Source organism: Aspergillus stella-maris (assembly GCF_047715825.1).
Source record: "Aspergillus stella-maris strain CBS 113639 unplaced genomic scaffold BDV14scaffold_8, whole genome shotgun sequence".
NCBI lineage: Eukaryota > Fungi > Ascomycota > Eurotiomycetes > Eurotiales > Aspergillaceae > Aspergillus > Aspergillus stella-maris.
This window is the reverse complement of record NW_027396802.1, coordinates 416,291-438,562: the sequence shown is the minus strand read 5'-3', so window position 1 is coordinate 438,562 and position 22,272 is coordinate 416,291. Positions and strand designations below refer to the sequence as shown.

General features: G+C 51.6%; 13 protein-coding genes across 13 annotated transcripts; 8 read left to right on the top strand and 5 right to left on the bottom strand.

The window, feature by feature from the left end:
- Positions 1-24: 24 nt before the first annotated feature.
- Positions 25-1,598, top strand: BDV14DRAFT_144790 (elongin A domain-containing protein). The gene is made up of 3 exons (XM_073766418.1): positions 25-204; positions 269-345; positions 401-1,598. The coding sequence occupies exons 1-3, from the start codon at positions 147-149 to the stop codon at positions 1,319-1,321; spliced, it is 1,056 nt and encodes a 351-aa protein (XP_073631579.1). The 5' UTR covers positions 25-146; the 3' UTR covers positions 1,322-1,598.
- Positions 1,599-1,974: 376 nt separating this feature from the next.
- Positions 1,975-2,407, bottom strand: BDV14DRAFT_196915 (NEDD8 family protein RUB1; the record flags this gene model as incomplete). Its single annotated transcript, XM_073772546.1, has 4 exons — positions 1,975-2,068; positions 2,125-2,207; positions 2,277-2,331; positions 2,397-2,407. The coding sequence occupies 4 exons, from the start codon at positions 2,405-2,407 to the stop codon at positions 1,975-1,977; spliced, it is 243 nt and encodes an 80-aa protein (XP_073631578.1).
- Positions 2,408-2,788: 381 nt separating this feature from the next.
- BDV14DRAFT_144726 (uncharacterized protein) lies at positions 2,789-4,178 on the top strand. Its single transcript, XM_073766416.1, has 3 exons — positions 2,789-2,952; positions 2,999-3,272; positions 3,360-4,178. Exons 1-3 carry the CDS (start codon positions 2,872-2,874, stop codon positions 4,070-4,072), a joined length of 1,068 nt encoding a protein of 355 aa, XP_073631577.1. The 5' UTR covers positions 2,789-2,871; the 3' UTR covers positions 4,073-4,178.
- Positions 4,179-4,313: 135 nt separating this feature from the next.
- Positions 4,314-5,925, top strand: BDV14DRAFT_167428 (60S ribosomal protein eL42). The gene is made up of 4 exons (XM_073767675.1): positions 4,314-4,387; positions 4,900-4,992; positions 5,063-5,247; positions 5,325-5,925. Exons 1-4 carry the CDS (start codon positions 4,385-4,387, stop codon positions 5,362-5,364), a joined length of 321 nt encoding a protein of 106 aa, XP_073631576.1. The 5' UTR covers positions 4,314-4,384; the 3' UTR covers positions 5,365-5,925.
- Positions 5,634-7,229, bottom strand: BDV14DRAFT_144755 (UDP-glucose:hexose-1-phosphate uridylyltransferase). The gene is made up of 4 exons (XM_073766417.1): positions 6,958-7,229; positions 6,724-6,908; positions 5,908-6,673; positions 5,634-5,855 (listed from the first exon to the last, which is right to left on the bottom strand). The coding sequence occupies exons 1-4, from the start codon at positions 7,056-7,058 to the stop codon at positions 5,756-5,758; spliced, it is 1,152 nt and encodes a 383-aa protein (XP_073631575.1). The 5' UTR covers positions 7,059-7,229; the 3' UTR covers positions 5,634-5,755.
- Positions 7,230-7,548: 319 nt separating this feature from the next.
- Positions 7,549-9,270, top strand: BDV14DRAFT_167419 (F-box protein). Its single transcript, XM_073767674.1, has 4 exons — positions 7,549-7,808; positions 7,856-8,213; positions 8,264-8,647; positions 8,696-9,270. The coding sequence occupies exons 1-4, from the start codon at positions 7,758-7,760 to the stop codon at positions 8,794-8,796; spliced, it is 894 nt and encodes a 297-aa protein (XP_073631574.1). The 5' UTR covers positions 7,549-7,757; the 3' UTR covers positions 8,797-9,270.
- BDV14DRAFT_144709 (uncharacterized protein) lies at positions 8,979-10,716 on the top strand. Its single transcript, XM_073766415.1, has 3 exons — positions 8,979-9,225; positions 9,285-9,884; positions 10,022-10,716. Exons 1-3 carry the CDS (start codon positions 9,160-9,162, stop codon positions 10,193-10,195), a joined length of 840 nt encoding a protein of 279 aa, XP_073631573.1. The 5' UTR covers positions 8,979-9,159; the 3' UTR covers positions 10,196-10,716.
- A 184-nt stretch (positions 10,717-10,900) lies between these two features.
- Positions 10,901-13,986, top strand: BDV14DRAFT_187709 (uncharacterized protein; the record flags this gene model as incomplete). Its single annotated transcript, XM_073770982.1, has 6 exons — positions 10,901-11,517; positions 11,592-12,230; positions 12,287-12,523; positions 12,666-12,667; positions 12,977-13,026; positions 13,084-13,986. 6 exons carry the CDS (start codon positions 10,901-10,903, stop codon positions 13,984-13,986), a joined length of 2,448 nt encoding a protein of 815 aa, XP_073631572.1.
- Positions 13,987-14,569: 583 nt separating this feature from the next.
- Positions 14,570-14,848, top strand: BDV14DRAFT_196908 (uncharacterized protein; the record flags this gene model as incomplete). The annotated part of the gene is made up of 2 exons (XM_073772545.1): positions 14,570-14,641; positions 14,714-14,848. The coding sequence occupies 2 exons, from the start codon at positions 14,570-14,572 to the stop codon at positions 14,846-14,848; spliced, it is 207 nt and encodes a 68-aa protein (XP_073631571.1).
- A 323-nt stretch (positions 14,849-15,171) lies between these two features.
- Positions 15,172-16,263, bottom strand: BDV14DRAFT_196907 (uncharacterized protein; the record flags this gene model as incomplete). The annotated part of the gene is made up of 1 exon (XM_073772544.1): positions 15,172-16,263. One exon carries the CDS (start codon positions 16,261-16,263, stop codon positions 15,172-15,174), a length of 1,092 nt encoding a protein of 363 aa, XP_073631570.1.
- A 129-nt stretch (positions 16,264-16,392) lies between these two features.
- Positions 16,393-17,155, bottom strand: BDV14DRAFT_144626 (CoA-binding protein). The gene is made up of 2 exons (XM_073766413.1): positions 16,962-17,155; positions 16,393-16,908 (listed from the first exon to the last, which is right to left on the bottom strand). Exons 1-2 carry the CDS (start codon positions 17,044-17,046, stop codon positions 16,526-16,528), a joined length of 468 nt encoding a protein of 155 aa, XP_073631569.1. The 5' UTR covers positions 17,047-17,155; the 3' UTR covers positions 16,393-16,525.
- Positions 17,097-20,119, top strand: BDV14DRAFT_144613 (Rad4 family protein). Its single transcript, XM_073766412.1, has one exon. It carries the CDS (start codon positions 17,265-17,267, stop codon positions 20,004-20,006), a length of 2,742 nt encoding a protein of 913 aa, XP_073631568.1. The 5' UTR covers positions 17,097-17,264; the 3' UTR covers positions 20,007-20,119.
- On the bottom strand, positions 20,120-22,267 carry BDV14DRAFT_144691 (uncharacterized protein). Its single transcript, XM_073766414.1, has 2 exons — positions 21,941-22,267; positions 20,120-21,873 (listed from the first exon to the last, which is right to left on the bottom strand). Exons 1-2 carry the CDS (start codon positions 22,172-22,174, stop codon positions 20,233-20,235), a joined length of 1,875 nt encoding a protein of 624 aa, XP_073631567.1. The 5' UTR covers positions 22,175-22,267; the 3' UTR covers positions 20,120-20,232.
- Between the last annotated feature and the right edge of the window lie 5 nt (positions 22,268-22,272).

The following is a 22,272-nucleotide window of genomic DNA, read 5'->3' as shown; positions in this document are numbered from 1 at the left end:
ACGATCGAACCGCAGTCTCAAATCGTCCTACTTTCAGTTGTCGGATCTCGGGCGATTATTGCATGCTCTTCTGCTAGTATGATATATTCTGACTTGCTTACGCTCTCTTCTTGGTCATTTCTTGGTTATTATTCAAGCTTTCGACCATGCCTGTTCCAACCTTACGCCAGCTATGCACAGCGACTGCGATTCGGAACGTGAAGTGTAAGTTGGCGCTTTCCGAAGCTCTCATTCTTCCCTCCCCATACTAACTTCACTTTCTCTTTAGATCTCAATGATATCGGTAACATCCCTTACGTGCTTGCCCGTCCTTTCCTCCTCAAAATCGAGAGCCCAGAAAAACTGGTCAGTCGCCGACTCCCATCTATACCTCGGATTCATCCCTAATTCGCGCATCTAGAGGTCCCTCGAGCAACAATCCCCACATCTCATGCAACACGATGCTGAGCTATGGCTCGAATTCATCAAACGAGATATACCCAAGTGGGACGAATATGAGTTACCCGAGCAGCCGGACTGCTGGTACGACGTATACTGCGCCCTAAGAGATGAAATCCAAAGAGCAGTCGACGAAGATGCGGAGAAGCTGAAGATGGCTCTGGATGGCATAAGCTCAGAGCGCGCCAAGCACAGTACTGTCTTCGTCCCTGACCGACGAATCACCCGCCTCCCACGAGACCGGCCGACCACAAAGCAGCGTTATGCTTCTTACGACCGAAAAATGGGCGGCATTAGTCCTGTCTTTTCGTCAAAATCCGGAGGCTCCTCTTCAGATCCTAAAGGGTCTCCAATCTGGAATTTCGAGCGGCCGTCGCTGCCTCGTTCGCGAGCACCGAAGAAAGACAACATATTCGCTACGAAGAAGAGAAATAATGCCCTGGCCGTCCCCACACAACATCTCAATAGCAGAGCAACTCAGGTAAGACAAGCTCCGCGCTCTTTGATTGAAGAGCATCGCCGGGGCTCTGAACCTGCCGTGGCCAGAGGGCCAACGCTACGAGCACCCGGGCGCTCGAGCTTGCAGAGTGCTTCCAATAACCGAAACCCAAGTCGCCCCCTCAACCCCACATTAGAGGACAGGGAGGCGCGACTACGTGCCATTGCCCAGGGACGTTCCTGGGACTCTTCGAAATCTGGCAGCACGCCACAAGCATCGTCTCCGGGGGGATCCGCCTCAGCCAGACCTTCACCCGGCGCCCTACATACTTCATCGGACTCTCAGTCTCGGACTAACTCAGATGCCGAATCACCACGTCCAATAATACGGAAAAGGCCTGCTGCTAATCCCTTCATGCCTCCGAAAAAGAAGAGGGTGAATTGAGTACTTCTTTATCCTCACGATCCTACATGTATTTGGCGTTTTGTCTACTCGTTTTTTTAGCGATTGGCGTTGGTCCTATATACAGCTTTGACTAGAATTTTGTATTTACATTTCTTGGAGAACCGGCGGTTTTGGCATTATTTACCTATGGAATCTGGACAAGACATGGCGCTGGCGCTGAGGATTAAAAAATCCCGAACGACGCGGCCGCTGCCGCCTTTACTTCAATCATACATTATCGTCCTAGTTCACGCTCCGCTACACTCACAAGGTCCGTTCTACCATCGATTTCGAGCATTGGCGCGGGCTGCCTACTCAGTGCTGATCATGGAATGTGATGCAAGGTTTATTATCTGGTTTCGTGACACATGAGGTGAGTGCGCCCGCAGAGGGCACCGCAATAAGGTGTTGGTCCTTATTGAAGATTTCGCGCACATAAGGGTCGCTCCTCCACTGTCAGCACACTGGGATGCGCAGATCACGCTCATCTTCGTGTTGACCTCCCTCCCGGCACCTGGATCCTGTCTCAAGCTCATCAGGCGGCCCAGCTCCAATGTTCCAACTTATCAACGCGGCGACAGGGAATAGGTATTGTTGTGCACGCAATTCCAGGGAGGTAAGTCATTTAAATATCCATCGTGAAAGCCGTCTGTCTATAGGGCGTCGCAGCCGCCTCGGAGGGCAAGGACGAGATGCAGTGTCGCACCACCTTCGAGGTTGTAGTCTTGGGCGGTCTTGTCATCGGCCCTGCCATCGCGAAGAGGTAAGTATAGTAAACAGAGCTCTAGCGACAAGCCACATACATTTGCTTTCCACCAAAGATCAACCGTTGCTGAACGGGCGGAATACCCTCCTTCTCCTCAACACGCTCCTTTATCCGAGACACCTATTATCGACCGATCAGAATCCGCGTTGACCAGGGACTTCCTATAATAGCGGTATGGTGTCGTAGTACCTTGTAGTCGGCCTCGATGTCCAGCTCGATCTCCTTGCCGGTAAGTGTACGGACCCTGGGCGTTGGAGATCTCCCGTTAGCGGCTGCATATGGATGTTGCGATAGTAGCCGGGTACTCACTTGATCAACATTTTCGAAAGTGGTCGCTCAAAAGCACTTTTATGGTTGAGAAGTAAAGCGAGACGTGTCTGGAAACAAGAGAGGTGACAGTGAGGGGAAGAAGTTTCTTTGTTGGTGTCGAGATGGAGATGAAAGAGAGAGGATGACGGAAGGCTGGCCGTAGCGGGGTTTGGTGGGGCTCAGCAATCGCTCGTTCACTGAGCCTTGTATAGGCTTCCATGAGAGACAACACTTGAATATTAATCTGTTTATAATACAAGAAGTATCGTAGAGGATAGGTAAAAGTTTATACGCTCTTTGGAACCGCTACTGGAGTTGACGATGCGCTTTCTGCCCTGTGTCACGACTCCTGCAGAAGGAATATATACTTGCAGCCGCCCCGTCATCCATCCCGCAATTCCGCCCATATAAATAGTGCATCCGGGACTGTGAACAACCACCTTTCATAGAAGTCTTCACATAGACCAAGACAGCCATGACAACCCCGACTCCAGACAACTCTCAACCAGATTCAAACCCATTCAATAAACTTCTTCTCGACTGCGAAAATGACCCCGTAAGTCCCTATTCCCAGTTACATGCGTGCCTACTAACACCTCCAGACAAAAATCCAAACAATCTACGAAACCCACCGAACAAACCGAAACGCCCAGTTCAAGGAGAAACTTCTAGACAAGGACTTTCCGGGGTGGCGCTACGACGAGATCCTCGGCAAGCTGATCGAAGCCAAAGAGGCTGTAAGAGATGGAAAGGCGGGAAACGAAAGCGATGTCTTCGCGGACCACAGAAACAATCTTAACGTTTATGCCCGGCCACCTGAGTATATCAGAGAACTTGTTGCGAGGACCCAGTTGGCGATTTTGAATGATGCAAGGTGTGAGTTCTTTGCCTTTCCGGGGGCTTTCGGTGTCATTGCTCCTTAACGACATATATCGTAATATCTTGCTAACATGCGATGTCTAGCACTCTGGATACCATCCCCTGAGAGTCTCCATGTGACGACGCTAGAAGTAGCTAGCTCTCGTACGAAGGAAGAAATTGATGCTCTTGTTTCGCGGCTTGTGGAAGATGGGACCGCCGAAAAGCTCGTCAACTATATCCCCGATGAAAAGCGTTGCGTTCGCCTCATCAATCCGATCGTTAGCTTTGATGATTCGGCCATAGCATTAAGTTTCTTGCCGGTTGCTAGCGGGCCAGAGGATATTACTCATGGACCTACTGCCGAGCAAGACGAGGCTCCTACTGGCACTGCAACTGCCGGTAGTACAAGCGCCATCCAGCACAGTGACAGGGAGAATTATACCTACCACCACCTCCGCCGGGGCCTAGCGTCTACAGTATTAGAGTCCGGAGTAGCTCTAGCAGCACGCTACGTCGTCCCCTCAGCACACATTACCATCGCGCGATTCGTGGAGCCTGATGAATTCTGGCGGCGCGATGGTGAGCTTGACAGGGAGCGGGTCGCGAAGTTTGTGCATTGTATAGGGGTCATTAATGAGGGGTTGAGGAAGAATGATTGGGTTGATAGTCCCGTTAACAAGGGCAATGAGAGTGAGAGTGAGACTGCGAAGAACGGATGGATAATTGGGCTAGATCAAGGACTGGAGTTTAATAAGGGAACATCTTGGTATGGTGGTGGTGAGAAGGTTCTTGTTGGGAGGGCTTTGGGGATTTGAAAAGTGCTGAGTGATGTTTCATGCTCTACTTTAGACAGACAGACAACATCTTAGACTAGGCCGTAGAGTAGACCTCAAGAAGCCTAACAGCCAGAGCATTTTGTTGCAGCTCGTTGCCTGAGATCCAAGGCACAAATAAAATAGACACCAGAGTTATAAGTCTTGGCACTTCCCAAAACAGCCTAGCCCATCCACACGCATAGGGCCGGTCTAAGCGAAACGAAATCCCACAACCGAGCCTGACCCGACTTGATCTCCCCGACAAGAGACAACTAACGACCAGCAACCCGCGAGCCGGCGAAATCAGTCAAAATGGTAAGAACGAGATATACCCATCTGTTTTACGTGCGCAGTGTGTCCCTGGGATTTTTGGAGAAATTCGATTCGATATTATCAGTGTGCGGAGCGATCTCGAGACGATGATTCACCTACCTTCCTACCGAGTACCTACGGCGACGAGACAGATGGACCACGATCGAGCTTGGCGATATTAACCATGACATGTTATCGACGTCTTTTGAGAATGAACACATCGGGGGTGTGTGCGGAGTAATGTGTGTCGCGACTTGAGGCGAGCAATTTGAGGAAGCGACCAAAGATGAATTATCTCGCGATACCAAAGAATTTGACGGCATGCGATCGGAGACCGATAGCCCGACCACAAAGTTAACAACGAAGTCACCGAGAACACCGCACTGATCCGATCACTTGAGATCGACTCGAATCGACATTTCTTCGAGGACCTAGGGACATGAAAAAGCGTCACAGCTGCATCTGCACATCATCAATAAACCCAAGCACTAGAACTGACGAGTGATTCCCATCAGGTCAACGTTCCCAAGACCCGCAAGACGTACTGCAAGGGCAAGGAGTGCCACAAGCACACCCAGCACAAGGTCACCCAGTACAAGGCTGGAAAGGTGAATAACGCCACTCTCCGCGACAATTGACGCACCGCACGAACGAATACTGATATGCTTCATAAATCAGGCCTCCCTGTTCGCCCAGGGTAAGCGTCGTTACGACAGAAAGCAGAGCGGTTACGGTGGTCAGACCAAGCCCGTCTTCCACAAGAAGGCCAAGACCACCAAGAAGGTCGTCCTGCGTCTCGAGTGCACCCAGTGCAAGACCAAGAAGCAGCTCGCTCTCAAGCGTTGCAAGCACTTCGAGTTGGGGTGCGTTACATCCACTTTCCCCCTCCACTACACTGGTATTGGATGGCTGGCTAACGTTATCTGTTTTTGCTTTGCAGTGGTGACAAGAAGACCAAGGGTGCCGCCCTTGTCTTCTAATTTTGCGATTTCCTTGTTCGGCTCTGGGTTCTCTGCATTGCACAATATGATACTGTGGGCAATGGGAAATGAAATAGGGTTTCATATTTAGAAATCGAAAAAAAGAAATATTATGTGACTCCGACTGGGTGTCTCTTGACGAATCCATTTGCTTCCTCTTCCTCTTTCTGTTCCAGCTTTCCTTATTGCTCTCTTGTCTTATGACTGGTTGCGTGGCGTTATGTATGGTTGCGCTTGCGGTTGAGTCATCTTGTAGATTGTGTTGTACTAACTACCAGTGGTTTTGGTCATGACCGTTGTCTTTCTTCGTCAACGCTTTTCTATTGTCCTTGTCGCTATCACATACTACTACATATCTACCGAATGCGGGACCCTATAACCAAGTCACAGACTACAGCTTCCTCCGGTACAGCTCACCACCACAACCGCGTAACCTCGCGGCAGCCTGTTCGGGGGTGATATCACGCTGAGGCTCAGCCATCAACTCATACCTGTGCCTGTTAGTCGCAAGACAAAATTTAATAATCATGGAAGACGACATACCCAACAAGGAACTTCCTGACCGTTGCACTACGCAGCAAAGGCGGGTAGAAGTGCAAATGCAAATACGACGCCTCAATCTCCTCTTCCGTTCCCTCCAACGGCGCCTGGTGAATGCCCATACTGTAAGGGAAGTGCGTCTCAAAGAGGTTATCGTACCGTCTTGTAACCTCAGCAATAGCCTCAGCGAGCTGCTTCTTCTCGTCGGCGTTCAGATCAACGAGAGCTCGCCTGTGCGTCTTGCTAACGATCATAGTCTCGAACGGCCAGATAGCCCACCAGGGGCAGACGACGAGGAAAGCGTCGTTTTCAAAGACGACGCGCTCCTGCTTCTTGCTCTCCAGCGCGGCGTAGTCGGCGAGCATGTGTCGCCCGCCCCGCTCCAGTCGGTACTTTTGCATCTGCTCGAGTTCGGCGGCGGGTTCCTCGGGGAGGGAAGAGGTTGTCCAGATTTGGCCGTGCGGATGAGGGTTTGAACACCCCATTGCTGCGCCCTTGTTTTCGAAGATCTGCATGTAGCGGTATTGTTCCTTTGGCTTGGAGAGGGTTGCCGCGGGGGAGTCGGGGGAGATGGTTATCTGTGATGCGGCGGCGGACAGGGGGTTGCTGGGGGAGAGATGCGCGATGTAGATGTCTGTCCAGGCGTCGATGACGGGGACTATCTCGGCTGGGGAGAGGTCGGCGAGAGTGAGGTTGTGGGCGGCGGAGAAGGTGAGCACGTAGCATTTGCCTGTGACGGGGTCGGCGCGGAGAAAGAAGGATTCGGTGTCTGGGGGAGTTAACAATCGCTTGTGCTGTGCTTGAACTGGATTGACGCACCATCTGCAGCCTCTGGGATGTATGGCGCCTGCTCCTCCTTGACTGCGCTGTAGTCATTTACGAAGACAAAGGTCTTTTCGTACTTGGGGTTGGAGTCTCCCGCCGCGCGCTTGTTACCGGGGCACAGGTAGCAGGTCGCATCGTAATCGGGCAGAGTAGTCTTGGACGGTGTCTCCTGGGCGCCTCTGTCGCATTGTCAGAATGGTCCTGAAGTTCAAATAAAGAATGACTTACTGCCAGGGGCGCTTGGTACGGTGGGGAGAGACCAGCACGTATGCGCCAGTGAGAGGGTTATATCTCCGGTGGGATATGTCGTCGAGGACCTTTTCAACCATTGTCAATTGCGCTACTGTGTATTCAATTTACAAAAGAAGACAGATGTCAGAAAACAAAGGGAAGGAAAAGAATCTATTATGAAGGGGCCATTGAACGGCGATGTGGAGCGGAGGGGGAGGCCGCGGGGAAGCGAAGGATGAATTTTCCCGGACGCGGAGGGGCACAGCCTGTCTGAAGGCGACCCTGTCTCACTACATCGTCCAGCCGGGTAATTTCCTTCGGGACAATCGATTGTGAGACTTATAGACGTTCATGTGCATTTTTGTTGATATGCTCCTGCCAGGGCAACTTACTCCGGTCAACTAGTATTTGTTACCCCGCCATGTTGGTACACCCCCATATTCCAGGACCTTTCGGACAGGCACCATGTACTTTGTATGCCCATTCGCCATTCTCTGCTTGGACAGGGCTGGGGTCAGGCACGGGGAGCCGAAAGAAAGCGCAGCCCGTGGTCTCGGGCCGTAATGCCTGAGGCATAATATGACGTCAAGAGGGGTTACTATTGCCAACGGCCGGTCATCTCCGTTTGCAGTTGTCCTTATCAGCAGCTCGATAAGCCTTAAGCATCAGATTGCCCTGGATGCTTGATGCAGGTGCTTCTATTTCATGTGATTTCTTACTACTCAAGGACATGGAAGATCTCCAGATTACCCCTCCAGACATAGGTGAAGCTCCTACACCTACCCCGCAATCCCACCATGGCAGTCGATTCAACGCCGGAGCTGCATCTCTTCTCGCTGCCTAACGAGGTATGATCGAACCTATCTTAGGAGAGCAACTTCTGATGGCAGATCAGGTGTTTGTACAGATCCTCACCCCGTTCACAACCCATGAGCTCCTCGCCCTAGCCACCGTTTCCCACCGGTTCCATGCCCTAGTCCTACGCCTCCTACACTACCGGCTACTTCTTTCAGCGTCCTTAACAGACTATAAACTTATCTTAGAGTGTTTCCACCCAACGTCGAAACTGACCGAACCTCACGTCTTTTGCAAATACCTCGGCACACCTGGCTTGAGTGACAAGTATGAAGGCGAAGGATCCCTCTACGAGAATGTCGATACAGCAGGACAACTGGGGAGGCTAGGCTCGGTATACTCTATATTTAGACCAGTAGAGTCAGAGGAGGAGGCATCCGCGCCGAGTGAACAACTAGGTATGATACCTATTCAAATGGCATTGAGTTCATGAAGCTAACTATGAAAGACACGAATAAACCCATAGACGATTCACTCGCGGTACGGCGCCCGGTCAGCATTGAAGGATTCGAAGACTTCTCTCAGCTTTGTGTCGTCGTGAATGTTGTAAAGGTCATTCCAGGAACGGATGTCCTTCTGAGCGCTGTCAACGTCGAGGATAGCGTGATAAGGCTCTTCCGAGACTGGCTGAAAAGCCAAGTGGATCGTCCACAGAACTCAAATAACCATAACAGCTCTGACGGTCCAGAATCCGGACTCCTCTGGGTCGATCGAGGCAAGAACGTTGCTCTGAGATTTAGTGTCCGTGAAGTCAACAGGCTAAATTCAAGCTTCCCTGTTCTCGTCCATCGTGACGAAGAATCATTCTCGAGTTATGAGATTTCGATTGATGGTACTTTCATCCAACCTCTTATCATGTATCGAAGGCTGACATGTCTAGAACTCCACGTCCGTACCACTCGCTTGCTGCTGACTGTGGAACAGTCACTTCGTGAGCAGCAAAGCTATCCTAAAGCAGTCGTTTTCACTGCCATGGGCTAGACCTTCTCGATGTCATCTACAAGCAGGACAAACTCACCTTGCGGCCCAAACGACACGGTCCATCCCCTCATTAACCAAAAGAGCTACTATCAAGCAACTATTCTGCAATGGCTATCAGTTGAAGGATTTGTGATGCACTCAAAAACAACGGATCAAGGATGCCATTTCACTCTTGTTGGCCGATTCATAATACCAACCACTATATAGAAAGTCGAACCCAGAGGAAAGATATATAGACCGGCATCCCCTCGAAGATAAATCCAGACTCTCAAATCCACAACCACTACCTTCTCTCAACTCCTCTACTTATTACCAACAATCTTCCCAAGTTATACTCTAGGACTATCCTTCAACCCTTCCACCATGCATCGAATCATCATCACCCTCTTGGTGGCATATTTTGCCTTGATGGCATCGGCTGCTCCAAAAGTAAGACATACTCCAACGGTCTACCAAATTTCATATACCCTAACCAGATGTGTTGATAGGCCCCCGACCTCGAAAATGAAGACCTCGGCCTCGTCTTCACCGAAGTCAAAGACAAATTTGGCAACGAGGACGTCGCCATCACCTGGGACGAAGAGCGTCGCTCGGAATTGGCAAGAGAAGCTGCAGATGCAGAATCTCCTGAAGACGACGATGGAGAAGAAATTGACCCCTCACTTGACGCTGATCTCGACGCCTTAACCTCTGACAAAGAGTTCGACTGGGACGAGATGCCCAGCTGGGAAGCAGAGCCCACCCCCGGCGCCGCACCCATTATCCTAAACGGCACCCTGGAAGATGTCTACGCCCAACTGAAAGAAATCAACCCAAACTACGACACCGACTTCAAGGACATCATTGCCCACGAGCAAGCCGCTGAAGAGGATGTATACAGGAGTAACAACCATAAGGTTAACTGCTGGGAAAAAGGAAAAATCGGTGCCACCATCCCCGGTGTCAACTACGGAATTCAGGTGCTGAGGAGACTTGCGCGCACGAAGCCAAAACCGAGGCCTGGGCAGCGACCGGGGCCTGATCTTGAGAAGATGAGATGCATGCCGGCCATTTGCCATAGAGGTGATGCGATTTGGTGGTGTAATCTTGTGAGTCCTCTCCCTCTCCCTCTCCCTATCCCTCCCCTCTCCTTCTACCAGCGTTCATGATGCTCGATGCTCGACCGATATATGATTCAAGTTAGTCAAAAAGGAGAAGCTAACACATACTTTCTTCCCTGCGACAGGATGACAAGCCCAAGACACTCCCCTCGTGGAACAACGTCGCTGATGGCGGTGAGGTCCTGAAGGAGCATTGCACCAAGCGCGGGAGGGTTGCGGGTGTGCATCAGCACAATGATAAGTGGACGGTTGCTGTTCGGGGCTATATGGAGAAGTGTGGTCATATGATTCGCCCTTAGGGTAATTTCAGCCAGGTATCTCTGTCTCGATAGGTCCTTTCATCTTCCGTGTCGGATTATGGACAGACTTATCTATGCCTTTCCGGGACCCTCCTGAAACAAAACTTCGATCTTGTTTTTCTATCCCAAAGATACCGTATTCCAAGCCAGGACGAACAGACCAGAGCCGTACATCTTGACGCGCAGGAATCAATGCAGTGCTCCTTCTCTCGCTCTGGGACTTTGTTCGTACCGCGTGAGATGTCGCCGTTCATGTTTGTGCCCATCGGGGACCAAACCTGGAACTTCCATTAGGTTAGTAGCTATACACTTGAATCTCTTGCGCCAGTATCTTGTACTTGCGTTGAGGATCTGCATCTTGGAGGGAGACATCTCTATTACTTAAATTTTGTTTGATTTGCCAGAACTACAGTCAAGGATCGCAGAAATTGCAAACACGACTTGCTTTGACTTGCTTTGCTTTTGTCAGCTTGATGGTCGCACACTCGCTCGTTTATTCACAGAATAGGTGAACTCTTGACAAACATTCTTATGCATACAAATAGAAACAATCAATCTCTTGCTCCACCTATATCCTTACATTCTCCCTTTGGTCTCCTCGGTACCCTTCTACCTCTATTCCTCCGTCCATCTCCGTTCTCACCCATCCCAATCCATCCCATCTTATCCCGCCCACCACCATTACAATCCCAACCGCCTACCAAAATGTCCTTCTCCACAACCTCACCAAAACGCAAAACAATCCTCATCTTCACAAACGCCGAACTACACCAAGCAAACCCAGTCCTAGCAGTCTCGTACGAACTCCTCTTCCGCCAGATCTACAATGTGCATATCGCCTCCTTCCACGAACTAGAATCCCATGTACAAGCTTTAAACGCCCAAGCCGTGAATACGTACATGGCCACCCCCACTGCAGCATTTACATCTATTGACGAAGCAAGCACGGCTACATTCCACATTCTTCCGGGACGGACAATGTCCGATGCCGTGCGGACAAAGTACCCGTACCCAGAGACGGACTGCGGGATGTATGGGGTTGGCTTTTTCAATGCGAGACGTGCTTACAAACTTCTCAGTGAAATGGCTTGTCCGTGGGAAGGGGATGAGTACATTGCTTGCTTTAAGCGGTGTGTGGAGGTTATTGAAGCTGTGGAACCGGATATCGTTGTTGTGGAACCGTTGTTGGCGCAGGGGGTTGATGCTGCTAGGTTTACGGAGAGGGGGAGGGGGAGGGGGAGGAGGCTTGTGATACTCTGTCCGAATGGAGTTAGGGATTGTGTTATGCAGCCTAGACTGGGGAGTTTGTGGAAGTTTCCTGCGTACGTATTACCTTTTCTTTCTCCTGTGTCTGCTTTTTTTTTGCTGAGGGCAGGAATTGACTTTAGTTGTTTAGCGTTTGCTCGGGGTATCCTTATCCTCTATCTTGGAAGCATGTCCTGCCGAATGCATACCTTGGTCTGTCTGCTACAATTGCACGGGCGAGATCGCCCGCCCTAAAGGCAATAAACGCCCGTCGCCGTGCCGAAGGTATAAAGGGGGCATATCCCAGAGTGGCATCTATGAGAAAGAACCCAGCCCCAATACTACTGGCTTCGCGCGAAGAATTCGACTACCCGTTATACGTCCCCGATCATGTCACACTCTGCGGTCCGATTCTGCGTCCCTGCGGCTCAATAACTTATGAGTGTCCGGAGCTTGCGAAATGGTTGGCTCAAAAGCCCACTGTGCTGGTTAACCTTGGGTCAAAGATATGCTTTGACAGTGAGCAGGCGATGGAGTTTGTTGATGGTCTGAGGACGCTATTGGATGCTAGACCGGATCTCCAGATTCTTTGGAAACTTCGACCTGATCGTGAGAAGGGGGCTTTTGATTGGATCCCCGAGGCTTTGGAGTGTATCATGGATGAAGTTACTGAGGGACGAGTCCGGCTGGAGGAATGGCATCCTGCTGAACCTTATTGTATTCTCCAGAGCGGGCACGTTTGTTGTATGGTTCATCACGGAGAAGCGAACGCGTTCAATGAGGCTGCAAGGTAATATTACTCAAAAGCAAAGGCCAAGAGAGACCCCTGCTAACGATATTGCTTAGGGCTGGCGTACCGCAGATCGTTCTTCCCGTTTGGTTCGACACATACGACTATGCATCGCGCGTGGAATATTTGAAGATAGGAGTCTGGGCGAGCAAGAAGAGTGCACCTGGAATCAATGCACCGGAGCTAGGCAAAGCATTCCTTCGTGTCTTGAACGGTGACCAGTCACCAACGATGCGACAAGAGGCTAGGGTCATTGCGTCGAAGCTGCTGTCTTCAGAGGGCCGAGTCGTAGCGTGCGAGAAGCTCATCGAACTGATGGAAGCATAGACTGGAAACCTCTAGACACCGAATATCAAAGAATTAATGATCGGAGAGATTGTTAAGCAATTGATTGTTAAGCAGATGCAAAACTTTTCGTATAGTCCCTCGATGTAGTGGTTCGGACGATATCGGTGGTCATAGTAAGGCAATATCTGCCTACAAATAGACTAGTTTCCGCAAGGGCGTGGGTCTAACCATTGTGCAGAGACCAATATCTTGGGCGTATAGCACAAAGTAGAAACAAGCTTCGATGAGTGGAGTAAAGTACCGCAGGCCAAAGGTGACTCAGTTCGGAAAGTCCGCGGAAGGTCCTCGGCATCGGTTAAGATATAAACCGCCCTATATAAGTAGCATCACCTCTTGACAGTTATTTGATCACCGTCTTCTCTTCTACTAACCACACAATCTTCAATCACACTACGCAGCAATGGCATCAGAAAAAGTAGCCTGGATCGGCCTGGGTAACATCGGCCGGGTACGTCACTGCCCCTCCAAACCCCTCCATCAAGACCGCAACAGCTAACAAGCCCAGGGAATGAGCCGAAACATCGCCCTGAAAGGCCCCCAATCATCCCCTCTAATCCTCTACAACAGAACCGCCTCAAAAACAGCCTCCTTTGCAGACTCAATCAACGCCGAAAAGTCCAACTCCGCGACAGCCACCTCCTCTCTCACTTCCGCCGTCAAGGATGCAACCATCACCTTCATCTGCGTCGGCAATGACCCAGCTTTGGAACTCATAATTGAAACTCTCACCTCTGACTCCTCGCTCAGTCTCAAGGACAAAATCATCGTCGACTGCTCTACCGTCCACCCCGATACATCGCGCCGCACGCACTCCACACTCATCGCGGCAGGAGCCTCCTTCATCGCGTGCCCTGTCTTCGGCGCCCCCAATATGGCTGACGCAGGTCAAATGGTCGTTGTCCCCGCCGGCTCACCCGAGACAATCAAGCGCATTTCACCCTTCCTCGAAGGCGTAACCTCCAAGGCGGTCCTTGATCTCGGCCCCGAAGCTGAAAAGGACGTCGGCCGCGCCTCGCTAATGAAAGTCCTCGGAAACACATTCATTCTCAACACTGTCGAGACACTCGCAGAGGGCCTCGTCGCTGCTGAAAAGTCAGGACTTGGCGTTGCTACCTATCTCCAGTGGGTGAACAGTATGTTCCCCGGCCCCTTCGCAAAGTACGCTGAGCGCATGTCGTCGGGCGATTACTTTAAGCGCGAGGAGCCGCTTTTCGCGGTTGACCTTGCCAGGAAGGATCTGAGACATGCTGCGAATTTGGCGGAGAGCTCGGGGATGAGTTTGCCCAGTGTTAAGGTTACGGATGATTTCTTGAAGGTTGTCAAGGAGGAGAAGGGCGTCAAGGGGGATATTGCGGGTGTTTATGGTGCGATTCGGAAGGGGGCTGGTTTGCCGTTTGATAACCAGTGATTTGTTGCATGTGCATATAGAATTGTGTTTGAGAAACAAGAAACATGTTTGAATAAGGAATGTGAATTGCTTTTTCTTGTTTCGTACTTCCTTGCTGGATGTCATTGGATCGAGGCCCTTGAAATTGAAAACAATCATGCCTGTATATCTACAGCTTCTACCAGAGGCGAAGATGTCACGCAGGTACGGTAGGTACCGAAGCAAGGCAATGAGCCTCGACCGCACCCCTAAGCTAGTACCATATCGCGTCCTGCCCTGCAAATGAGAAGCGCGATTTCTCTGAGGTCCCAAGTCCAAACCCCTCACACGAAGAATGCAGCGCAGGCGAAGAACACGACACCAAATTCAAGACACCAGGGAGAATGCAGGGCCGTGCCACCTGCTACAGCCCCCTCATCCCTCCCTTCACTAGTCGAAACCCCAGGGCTGGCAGACAACTATAAGCACGAGAAACCCAGCTCTTGAATGTCAGTTTTGCGACGAATCTTCGACAACACTACGACTACCCAGACCTCGATACCAAGCACCCATTGCTACACACTTACTTCCTTCAAAGCCTACCTACAAAACAATCTCAAGCAAAATGAAGCTCTCACTCTCCATTCTCGTCCCTCTTTTCATTGCTACGGGGTTCGCTGCGCCTCTGCCTGAGATGGTTCGTTCCTTGCCCTATCTACCTATCTACCCTATCTTACCCTCTTCGATCTAGTTTATGCTAACCAGAAAGAACCAACAGAACAAACCTATGCCCCGTCAATTCTCCGGCGGATCACTCCCCGAAGCCCTAAGCAACGTAGGCGGCATTAGTGGACTTCTGGGACAGGCAAAGTTGCCGCTTGTTGGGGGCGGTGGATCGAAGTAAAGGAAGAGGGAAGGCCTGCAAAGCATAAGAAAATTGAGGAGGATTTGATCTTGATGGATAAGATATGATATTGATGTCTGGTTTCATTCTTGTTCGGTTGGAACATTGCTATCGCTAGTTATTGCTATCGTGGAGTAAGGATACGGTAAAGCACAGTTTGTTGTCATTGTCATTGTCATGGTCGTGTCATGTCTCGTTGCTGTCGTTAAGGGCTGAGTATGATTATGGAAAGCGGAACAAAAACAGTAAAAAAAACAGAAGGGTACAGGGTACAGTGATAGTGTGGGTATAATAGTTTGTAGTGTTGAGGGTATGGGACGATGTCAATAGTCGTCTATGTCCATGTCCATTTCTTCGTCGATTTCGATGCGCGTGCCGAGCGCTTGTTTGCCTTCCTGGATCATTGCTTGGAGTTGTTTGTTTAAGCGGCGTAGACTGGCGTCTTCTTCGCGTTCCATGCGCCGTTGCTTTGCGAGATAGCGCTGTGTTTCCACAGAGACTGGGCTCTCGTGTGGCTTCGCTGGGGCCGAGTGCGTTGATGCCGGCTGTGGCACGAGTGATTTCTTTGATGGCGTGCGACGGTGAACTACTCGACCACGAGTAACATGGCATCTCCGCGAACGGGGTCGAGCAGAAGGGCTGTGATGTCTCAGTCTGGCCGCGCCTTCGCTTGGAGAAACCATGACCCAGTTTCCGCGGAGGGTATCTTCACTACCATCTCGTGGATATTCGCCTGGCACAGAAGCAGATACTTTCTCGGCTGACGGAGGAAGAGACGATGAAGATGAAGGCCGCGGAGGGTATGATGGATCCTCAGCCTGTTCAAACGCAGAGTCCGGGGGATCAAGAGCATAGCCCCGGCCACCACCAGCGTAGAATCCGCGGAATGGTCCTGCCCAGCAGAAATCCCAGACTCTTCCCACGACGTTGAGGACGGCGCGGCTCCATCGCATCGGCCTAGCCTCGGTCGGCATTTGTGATGCCATAGCCTTCTCGTCTAAGCCGGAGGGCGAGGCTGCGATAACCGAAGAAGGGTCTTCACGACGACACCTCTTGCGACGAAAATCATCAGGTTCCTTGCCGGAGTCTGTAAAGCTGGCATCGAGCGGGGTTCGAGGGTAGTCGCGATACCGACTGGGACGGTGGATGTCATGGTCCTCGTGATCATAAGACTCGTCGATATCGGCGAAGAAGTCATTTACCATCGGCGGAGGGCGATGAGGGGTCTTTCGCACGTTCACCCGACCATGTTCGAGCTCGGGCCGGCATCTTTTGCGCTGCGATGCGGAGATGGAGCGATATAAGGCGGACGATGCTGAGGGCGTTGGGGGAACTTGAAAAAGCGGAGAGGGAGCACCGACCAAGTCAAGCTGCGGAGGGACAGGCGAGTCGAATAGAAAGGACGAGGACGGCATGATCATAGAGTAGAGTATTACTTTCGTCGTCGATGCATTAAGTCATGAGATGTAGAATGGGATGTTAAAGTAAGAAAAAAGATGGGAAGCGCTGGGAGGAAGTAGAGGGAGAAGAAGCGAAAAGGCGGAGTTTCCCCAAAAGTGAAGAAGTCGAAGAATTTACTAGTCACGCCCGTCCCAGCCACACTTATTCTTCACTCAACAAATCTCCAATATCCACCCTTCATCTGAATTAATCAACATGAAGGTTCACATGAAGCTTCTACAGTCTCTGGCTGGTCCAGTTCACTCCCGCTGCCTCTAATCCCTCTTCACCGTCTACCAACACGCACCATCCCTCCGAGCCTCGGCCTCCATCGCCCGCTATCACCGCCTCGAAATGCGACCGCGCGAAATCCAAGACACTTTTGTCAAATGTGCCCGGCTGTAACCAGACGGCTGAAATACCAATAGAGTGAGCTTCCTGTAGTAGAGGGAGGGTAACTGCGGGCGGAGTCACCACTGAGAGTGACGTCTGCGATGGGGATGGCAACAGCTTGGGCGATGCGACGGTATCGTAGGAAGCCGAAGGCGACAGCTGGATACTGGGAGCTCGAGGGTTCAAAGGAGTAACCGGCAATGAATGCTGGTGGTACCAGGCGAGGACTGTGAAGGCTGTCAGCATGCTGATCGCATCGTATCAGAGATCCGGTCCATACTCTTGTAGCCAAACTTGTGAGAATCATTACTGGCTCCAGCGACCGCGAAGCGGGGGGAAGAGAAGAAGCGCTTGACTGCCTCCATGATGTGTAGATTATGTTGTAGGGAGAGGTATGTTGTTAGAGTGAATGTGAGAAAGCAGAATGAGGGGCAATTGACGCAAGAAGAGTAAATCCCCCAGAGCGCATCTCAGATCCTCCCCCGACTTCATCCCCCAGACCTCGGTTCATCTTCCCCTCACTCCTGCAAATGTAATACTTTACATTCTTTTTCCGCGCCATTACCTCTTTCCCTTCATCTGGATGCCACCGTTCATCCCCGTCAAACGACAGTCCTCCGAGGAACCTCCCCCTGCCAAACGTCATGCCTCTGCGGTGGCGGCGACGACGCCCGCGAGCTCCTCACTAACATCGGCCTCCGACTCTTCATTAACACCGGTGCCAACTGATCTCGAGGACGGTATCTGCGATGAAGATAAGAAGGACTCATCCGATTCCGAGGACGCCGACTCCGACGAAATCGATTGGGAGGATGCCGTCCCTACCCCTTCCGCCGCCGCGCCCGCCACGAGCTTCGTTTCTCCGCACGAGAATCTGGAGCTGACTTTGGATCGGAATGAGGTGCACCTGGAAGATATCCTCCAAGGTCAGAAAGCGCCTTCGAAGATTGAGCGCCAGATCCGAATTCTAATCCATCGCCTGCACGTGCAGTGTCTACTCGCCCATAACGCCCTACGCAACGACTGGATCAACGATTCGAAACTCCACGATACCCTACGAGAGAAGCTACCACCTGCGATACAGAAGGAGGTACAGAAATGGCGCCGCGCATCTGGACTTGAACCTCCGGAACCTTCAAAGGAACCGCCGCCGAAGAGGAAGAAAGGCAAGCAGAGCAAACGCCAGTCCAAGCAGCGCGACTGGGGAGAGGAATCAGCCCGGCAGGAACCTGGACAACCTGATCTCAGCAATGGCGATCCTATCATACTCCTTATGCGCATACTTGCAGCATACTGGAAGAGCAAGTTCAAGATCACAGCTCCAGGCCTCCGGAAACATGGCTACCGGCCCATGGTCCAATTACAAACCCAGATAGCTTCGTTTCACAAGGATAAAGACGATTCGGAGCTCTACGGGGAGAGAATTGCCAGTCTCGAAGATTTTCAGCAAGCTGCTGAACGTATGGAGGGTTCGCGCGATACTGGTGCGCAGCTATTCACTGCACTACTTCGTGCACTCAACATTGAAGCTCGGTTTGTTGCCAGCCTGCAACCGCTAGGCTTCGGTTGGACCAAAGCAGAATCCTACACTTCGCCTAAACCGAAACCAAAGCCAAAGGAAACAACCAAGGCGGAAACAGGTGGCATTGACTCTTCTGATAGCGACGACGAAGATGAAGAAGAAACCCGGCCCTCGCCGCGCAATCGCAAGACTACAAAACGATTTGACCATGACCTATCATTTCCGATCTACTGGACCGAAGTCGCGTCTCCGATAACGCATCAAATCGTATCTGTTGATCCGCTGGTTCTACCAAACGCTGTAGCGGCCACTCAGGAGCTCCAAGCCAACTGGGAGCCGCGCGGAGCGAAGGCCGATAAGGCGAAGCAAGTGATATGCTACGTTATAGCCTTTTCACCTGATAGGACCGCCAAAGAAGTCACGACGCGATACCTCCGCCGACGGACATGGCCTGGGAAGACCAAAGGTTTCCGATTAGGAAAGAAGGGGCCCGACGATGACCCTTCAGACTGGTTTCACGTTTTGTTACGCAACTACGGACGTCCCTACAACGACCGCACCGCCGTAGACGACATCGAAGACGCGAAGGACCTCGTTCCTAATCGTCCATCAAAGCCCAAAGAAACCAAAGAGACAGTCGATACCCTACAAAGCCTCCGCACATCGACCGAGTTCGTCCTCGAGAGGTTCCTCCGGCGCGAAGAAGCCCTCCGCCCCGGCGCCCAACCAGTCCGCACATTTACTCCAGGCGGAAAAGGCAAGGCCAAAGCAACGAAGGGCTCGACCAGCGGCGCTTCCACCCCCCAAAGCGAACCTTCCAAAGCCGAAAACGTCTACCGCCGCACCGACATAGTGAAATGCCAATCCGCCGAATCCTGGCACAAAGAGGGCCGCGAACCCCGACCCCACCAGGTCCCCCTCAAACGCGTCCCCATCCGCGCCGTAACTCTCCTCCGCAAGCGCGAAGTCGACGAGCAAGCACGACTCACCGGCCAAAAACCGCTTCAGGGCTTATACTCCATCGAACAAACGCAGGAAATCATTCCCCCGCCTATACAAGATGGCATTATTCCAAAGAACGACTATGGTAACATCGACTGCTTTGTCCCGCGTATGGTTCCTGAAGGTGCAGTACATATTCCCTTCTCGGGGACAGCACGCATCTGCAAGAAGCTGGGAATCGACTACGCTGAAGCCGTAACGGGGTTTGAGTTCGGGTCTCAGATGGCTGTCCCTGTAATCGAGGGTGTGGTCGTAGCCGTTGAGAATAAAGATCTAGTCAAGGACGCATGGCGCGCAGATAACGAGGAGAAGAGAAAGAGGGAAGCTCGCAAGGCAGAGGCGAAGATCCTGCAGACCTGGCGAAAATTCCTCTTCGGGTTACGCATTGCCGAAAGGTTCAGGGAGGAGTATGCCGGTGATGAAGAGGGACATTTGCCTGATGCCGTTAATCCGTTTGCGAGTCAGAGGGGTCTTTCTTCTCAGGCGCAGGCGCCCACTCCGACTGGGGCAGCCTTGGGCACAGCTTCTGGTAGCGAACGGCCTGCGGGAATAATTGACGAAGAAGAAGAGGATGATGTTGCCAATCGCGGCGGCGGGTTCCTTCTTGGTGATGATGACGATGCAGATGATGGCGACCTAATCGTTGAAGAAAGGGCTCCTCCTATACGGCGAGTCCCGAATATCTCCTATCGAGCCGAATCGTCTGATCTCGAGGAAGAAGAGGAGGTTGAACCGTCTCCCGAGGCAGAGTCTCCTCCGCCAGCGAAGCGCAGACGAACTAGGAATTCGAAGAGAACTTGAATGTCTCTGGTGGCTTGACTTATCCCACGGTTTGTCTCGGAGATTAGTGCCTTGTTCCTTGATGTATTATTTGGTGTTCATGGATTAACGGACCCGGCGTTGTTTATGACATGAGGAACGGCGAAACGGAGTACAATTGTAATGTCTAGACAGTTGTTTCAAATTCGTGTACTATCTCTGTTTCGTCTATGTACTATTCAGAAGCGCAAACATGAATGCTACGTCCTCAAAACCTCCTCCTTGCCCTAGAAGGCGACTCAGCCGCAACATACTCCAAATCCTCCCCATCATGCACATATTCACCACGTCCCCCATTAAGATCAAAATTCCCAATCGGACTAACATGCACAACCGGCGAAGCAACCGGACTCAAGGCAATCCGTGGTCTCGACTTGAATACACTCGCGTAATCAGCCTGGTCTTCAAATAGATCGTCCCGCGGCGTCGACGCACGACTAGGGTAATCAGGAGGAGTCGCCGACAGTTTAGTGGGCGTTTCAAACTGGTTCACTGGGAATGAGACGCGGGATTTGCGAGAGCGACGTGTTGGGTTTTGTTGGGGAGGGTCACGAGGGGGTGGGAGGAGGGACATGGACTTGCGGGTTCGTTCGGCGAGAGTGTATGGCGCGTTGTGGGGTTCTTCTTCATGATGTTCTGGTTCTGGTTCTGGGTGGTATTTGGGAGGTAGAGGTTCGGGTGATGGTGGGCTTTCGGGGATCATTTCGAACATGGACATTGATTTGCGGGTCCGTTCGGCTAGAGTCAAGGGATCTTTGCGCCTTCGGGGAAGGGGTTCTTCTTGGGTGTATTCGATTGCGCTGGGATGTATAGGAGGGTCGAAAACTGGTTGAGATATTGTGGGAATCGGTCGTGATGGTTGTTCGGGCTCGGTTTCGGGAGTTGGTTCTTCATCTCGCTCGTGGATAGATTCAGGCAGGCTTTGCCGCTTCGTAGAAGCACCGTTGATGCGATCCATTGCTTCGGAAATGGACTCTAGGAGGTTCTGGTCCTTGGTGGTTGGACCACTTCGGTCAACAGGCTGCCGTACAGCCTTGGAGATACTAGCAACAGTGACAGACTGATGGTCCCGGAAGACCAACTGTGGTGCTTTCTTTTCATCTTTAGGCTTTGATGGCGATGCTGCTTCCGAGTTCTTGAGAGAATCAGAGTACTGGTGCCATTTCTGTAAACGTGCCCGCTGTTGGAGGACCCGGGTCTCGAGGTCCAACACCAAGTCAGGACGAGTTGAAGTGGTGAGGAGATTGTCAACGGTGGATTCCTTCACTCGAGACCAAACTTTGTCAAAGGGCAAGTCAAGGAAAGCGTCACGGCTGCTACCAAGTCCTCCTTCGAGGATAGCATCGGCCCATTCTGCATTTCCCTGCCAGTTGTCCCTTGTCTTGCGAGCCAGAGACTCTAGATCAGACTCCTTGATGGCGATGGGTTGACTTCCGTTTGTGGAGCGAGCATTGATCTCATCCTTCTTCTTATCCAGCAGCTGCGAGAACTTCTCGTGAGTATCTCGCACACGATCTCGGCGCTCCCCGAGTGTGCTTAGCGACACTCGGTGAGCAAGAATGAGCGGTAAGAGCTGCGGATACTCGTGCGGCGTGAGACCAGGAGCCAGAGCCAAATCAATTGCAGGATTGCGGTCCTGAGTCTTTTTCTTGCGTAGCACACTCATTGAAAAGGTAGCTAGGAGCTCGTCAAACTTTTCCCCTTTGCAGTCGTCCAGCATGGACTTGCGCAGGATAGTCTCGCGGCCCAGGTCGCCATTCTTCTTATAGTCGGTCAGGACTCGAAAAAGCGCAGCTCGTAGGTTGACAGATTGTAGAGGTTCGAGAGGTGGAAAGAAGGGGCGGAGTTTCTATAGTAGTGAATTGTTTAGCTCTTCTGTATCATAGTCCGAGTCGGGCTGCGGAGAAGGCACCTACATCCCGAGCGGTCTCCGGATCCCAGAGCGCAATCAAGCGGTATAGCACCCATTCAACTGCCTTGATGCGATAGCGTTGGTTCTGAGATGATGGCGAAAAAGTGCGCAAGGTAATAGCAGGCCAGTCTTCTAGTTGATCGAGCTCCAAAAGTTGGAGATTGCGGATCAGGACGGTGTGCGATGATTGAGGAGGCCAATTGGAGGGTTTCGGGCGAAGGGTTTTGGACGCCTGCATTTCTGAACTGAACTGGCTGTCAGTGATGTCACAAAGAATGCGAAGCCTGCATACCCAACAGATAAAGCAGTCGAGATAAGATACAAAGGTGAGATGGA

Bases quoted from the DNA above. Each gene is read 5' to 3' on its own strand.
- BDV14DRAFT_144790 (XM_073766418.1), top strand. From the start codon at position 147: ATGCCTGTTCCAACCTTACGCCAGCTATGCACAGCGACTGCGATTCGG. The intron at 205-268 runs GTAAGTTGGCGC...CTTTCTCTTTAG, and splicing joins TGCGATTCGGAACGTGAAGT to ATCTCAATGATATCGGTAAC. The intron at 346-400 runs GTCAGTCGCCGA...TCGCGCATCTAG, and splicing joins TCGAGAGCCCAGAAAAACTG to AGGTCCCTCGAGCAACAATC.
- BDV14DRAFT_144726 (XM_073766416.1), top strand. From the start codon at position 2,872: ATGACAACCCCGACTCCAGACAACTCTCAACCAGATTCAAACCCATTC. The intron at 2,953-2,998 runs GTAAGTCCCTAT...TAACACCTCCAG, and splicing joins TCGACTGCGAAAATGACCCC to ACAAAAATCCAAACAATCTA. The intron at 3,273-3,359 runs GTGAGTTCTTTG...TGCGATGTCTAG, and splicing joins GATTTTGAATGATGCAAGGT to CACTCTGGATACCATCCCCT.
- BDV14DRAFT_167428 (XM_073767675.1), top strand. The intron at 4,993-5,062 runs GTGAATAACGCC...TTCATAAATCAG, and splicing joins CCCAGTACAAGGCTGGAAAG to GCCTCCCTGTTCGCCCAGGG. The intron at 5,248-5,324 runs GTGCGTTACATC...TTTGCTTTGCAG, and splicing joins TGCAAGCACTTCGAGTTGGG to TGGTGACAAGAAGACCAAGG.
- BDV14DRAFT_144755 (XM_073766417.1), bottom strand. From the start codon at position 7,058: ATGGTTGAAAAGGTCCTCGACGACATATCCCACCGGAGATATAACCCT. The intron at 6,674-6,723 runs GTGCGTCAATCC...TAACTCCCCCAG, and splicing joins CATCCCAGAGGCTGCAGATG to ACACCGAATCCTTCTTTCTC. The intron at 5,856-5,907 runs GTATGTCGTCTT...TAACAGGCACAG, and splicing joins GTCAGGAAGTTCCTTGTTGG to GTATGAGTTGATGGCTGAGC.
- BDV14DRAFT_167419 (XM_073767674.1), top strand. From the start codon at position 7,758: ATGGCAGTCGATTCAACGCCGGAGCTGCATCTCTTCTCGCTGCCTAAC. The intron at 7,809-7,855 runs GTATGATCGAAC...ATGGCAGATCAG, and splicing joins TCTTCTCGCTGCCTAACGAG to GTGTTTGTACAGATCCTCAC. The intron at 8,214-8,263 runs GTATGATACCTA...TAACTATGAAAG, and splicing joins CGCGCCGAGTGAACAACTAG to ACACGAATAAACCCATAGAC.
- BDV14DRAFT_144709 (XM_073766415.1), top strand. From the start codon at position 9,160: ATGCATCGAATCATCATCACCCTCTTGGTGGCATATTTTGCCTTGATG. The intron at 9,226-9,284 runs GTAAGACATACT...ATGTGTTGATAG, and splicing joins TGGCATCGGCTGCTCCAAAA to GCCCCCGACCTCGAAAATGA. The intron at 9,885-10,021 runs GTGAGTCCTCTC...TCCCTGCGACAG, and splicing joins CGATTTGGTGGTGTAATCTT to GATGACAAGCCCAAGACACT.
- BDV14DRAFT_144626 (XM_073766413.1), bottom strand. From the start codon at position 17,046: ATGGAGGCAGTCAAGCGCTTCTTCTCTTCCCCCCGCTTCGCGGTCGCT. The intron at 16,909-16,961 runs GTATGGACCGGA...CAGCCTTCACAG, and splicing joins TCACAAGTTTGGCTACAAGA to TCCTCGCCTGGTACCACCAG.
- BDV14DRAFT_144613 (XM_073766412.1), top strand. From the start codon at position 17,265: ATGCCACCGTTCATCCCCGTCAAACGACAGTCCTCCGAGGAACCTCCC.
- BDV14DRAFT_144691 (XM_073766414.1), bottom strand. From the start codon at position 22,174: ATGCAGGCGTCCAAAACCCTTCGCCCGAAACCCTCCAATTGGCCTCCT. The intron at 21,874-21,940 runs GTAGGTGCCTTC...TCACTACTATAG, and splicing joins ATCCGGAGACCGCTCGGGAT to AAACTCCGCCCCTTCTTTCC.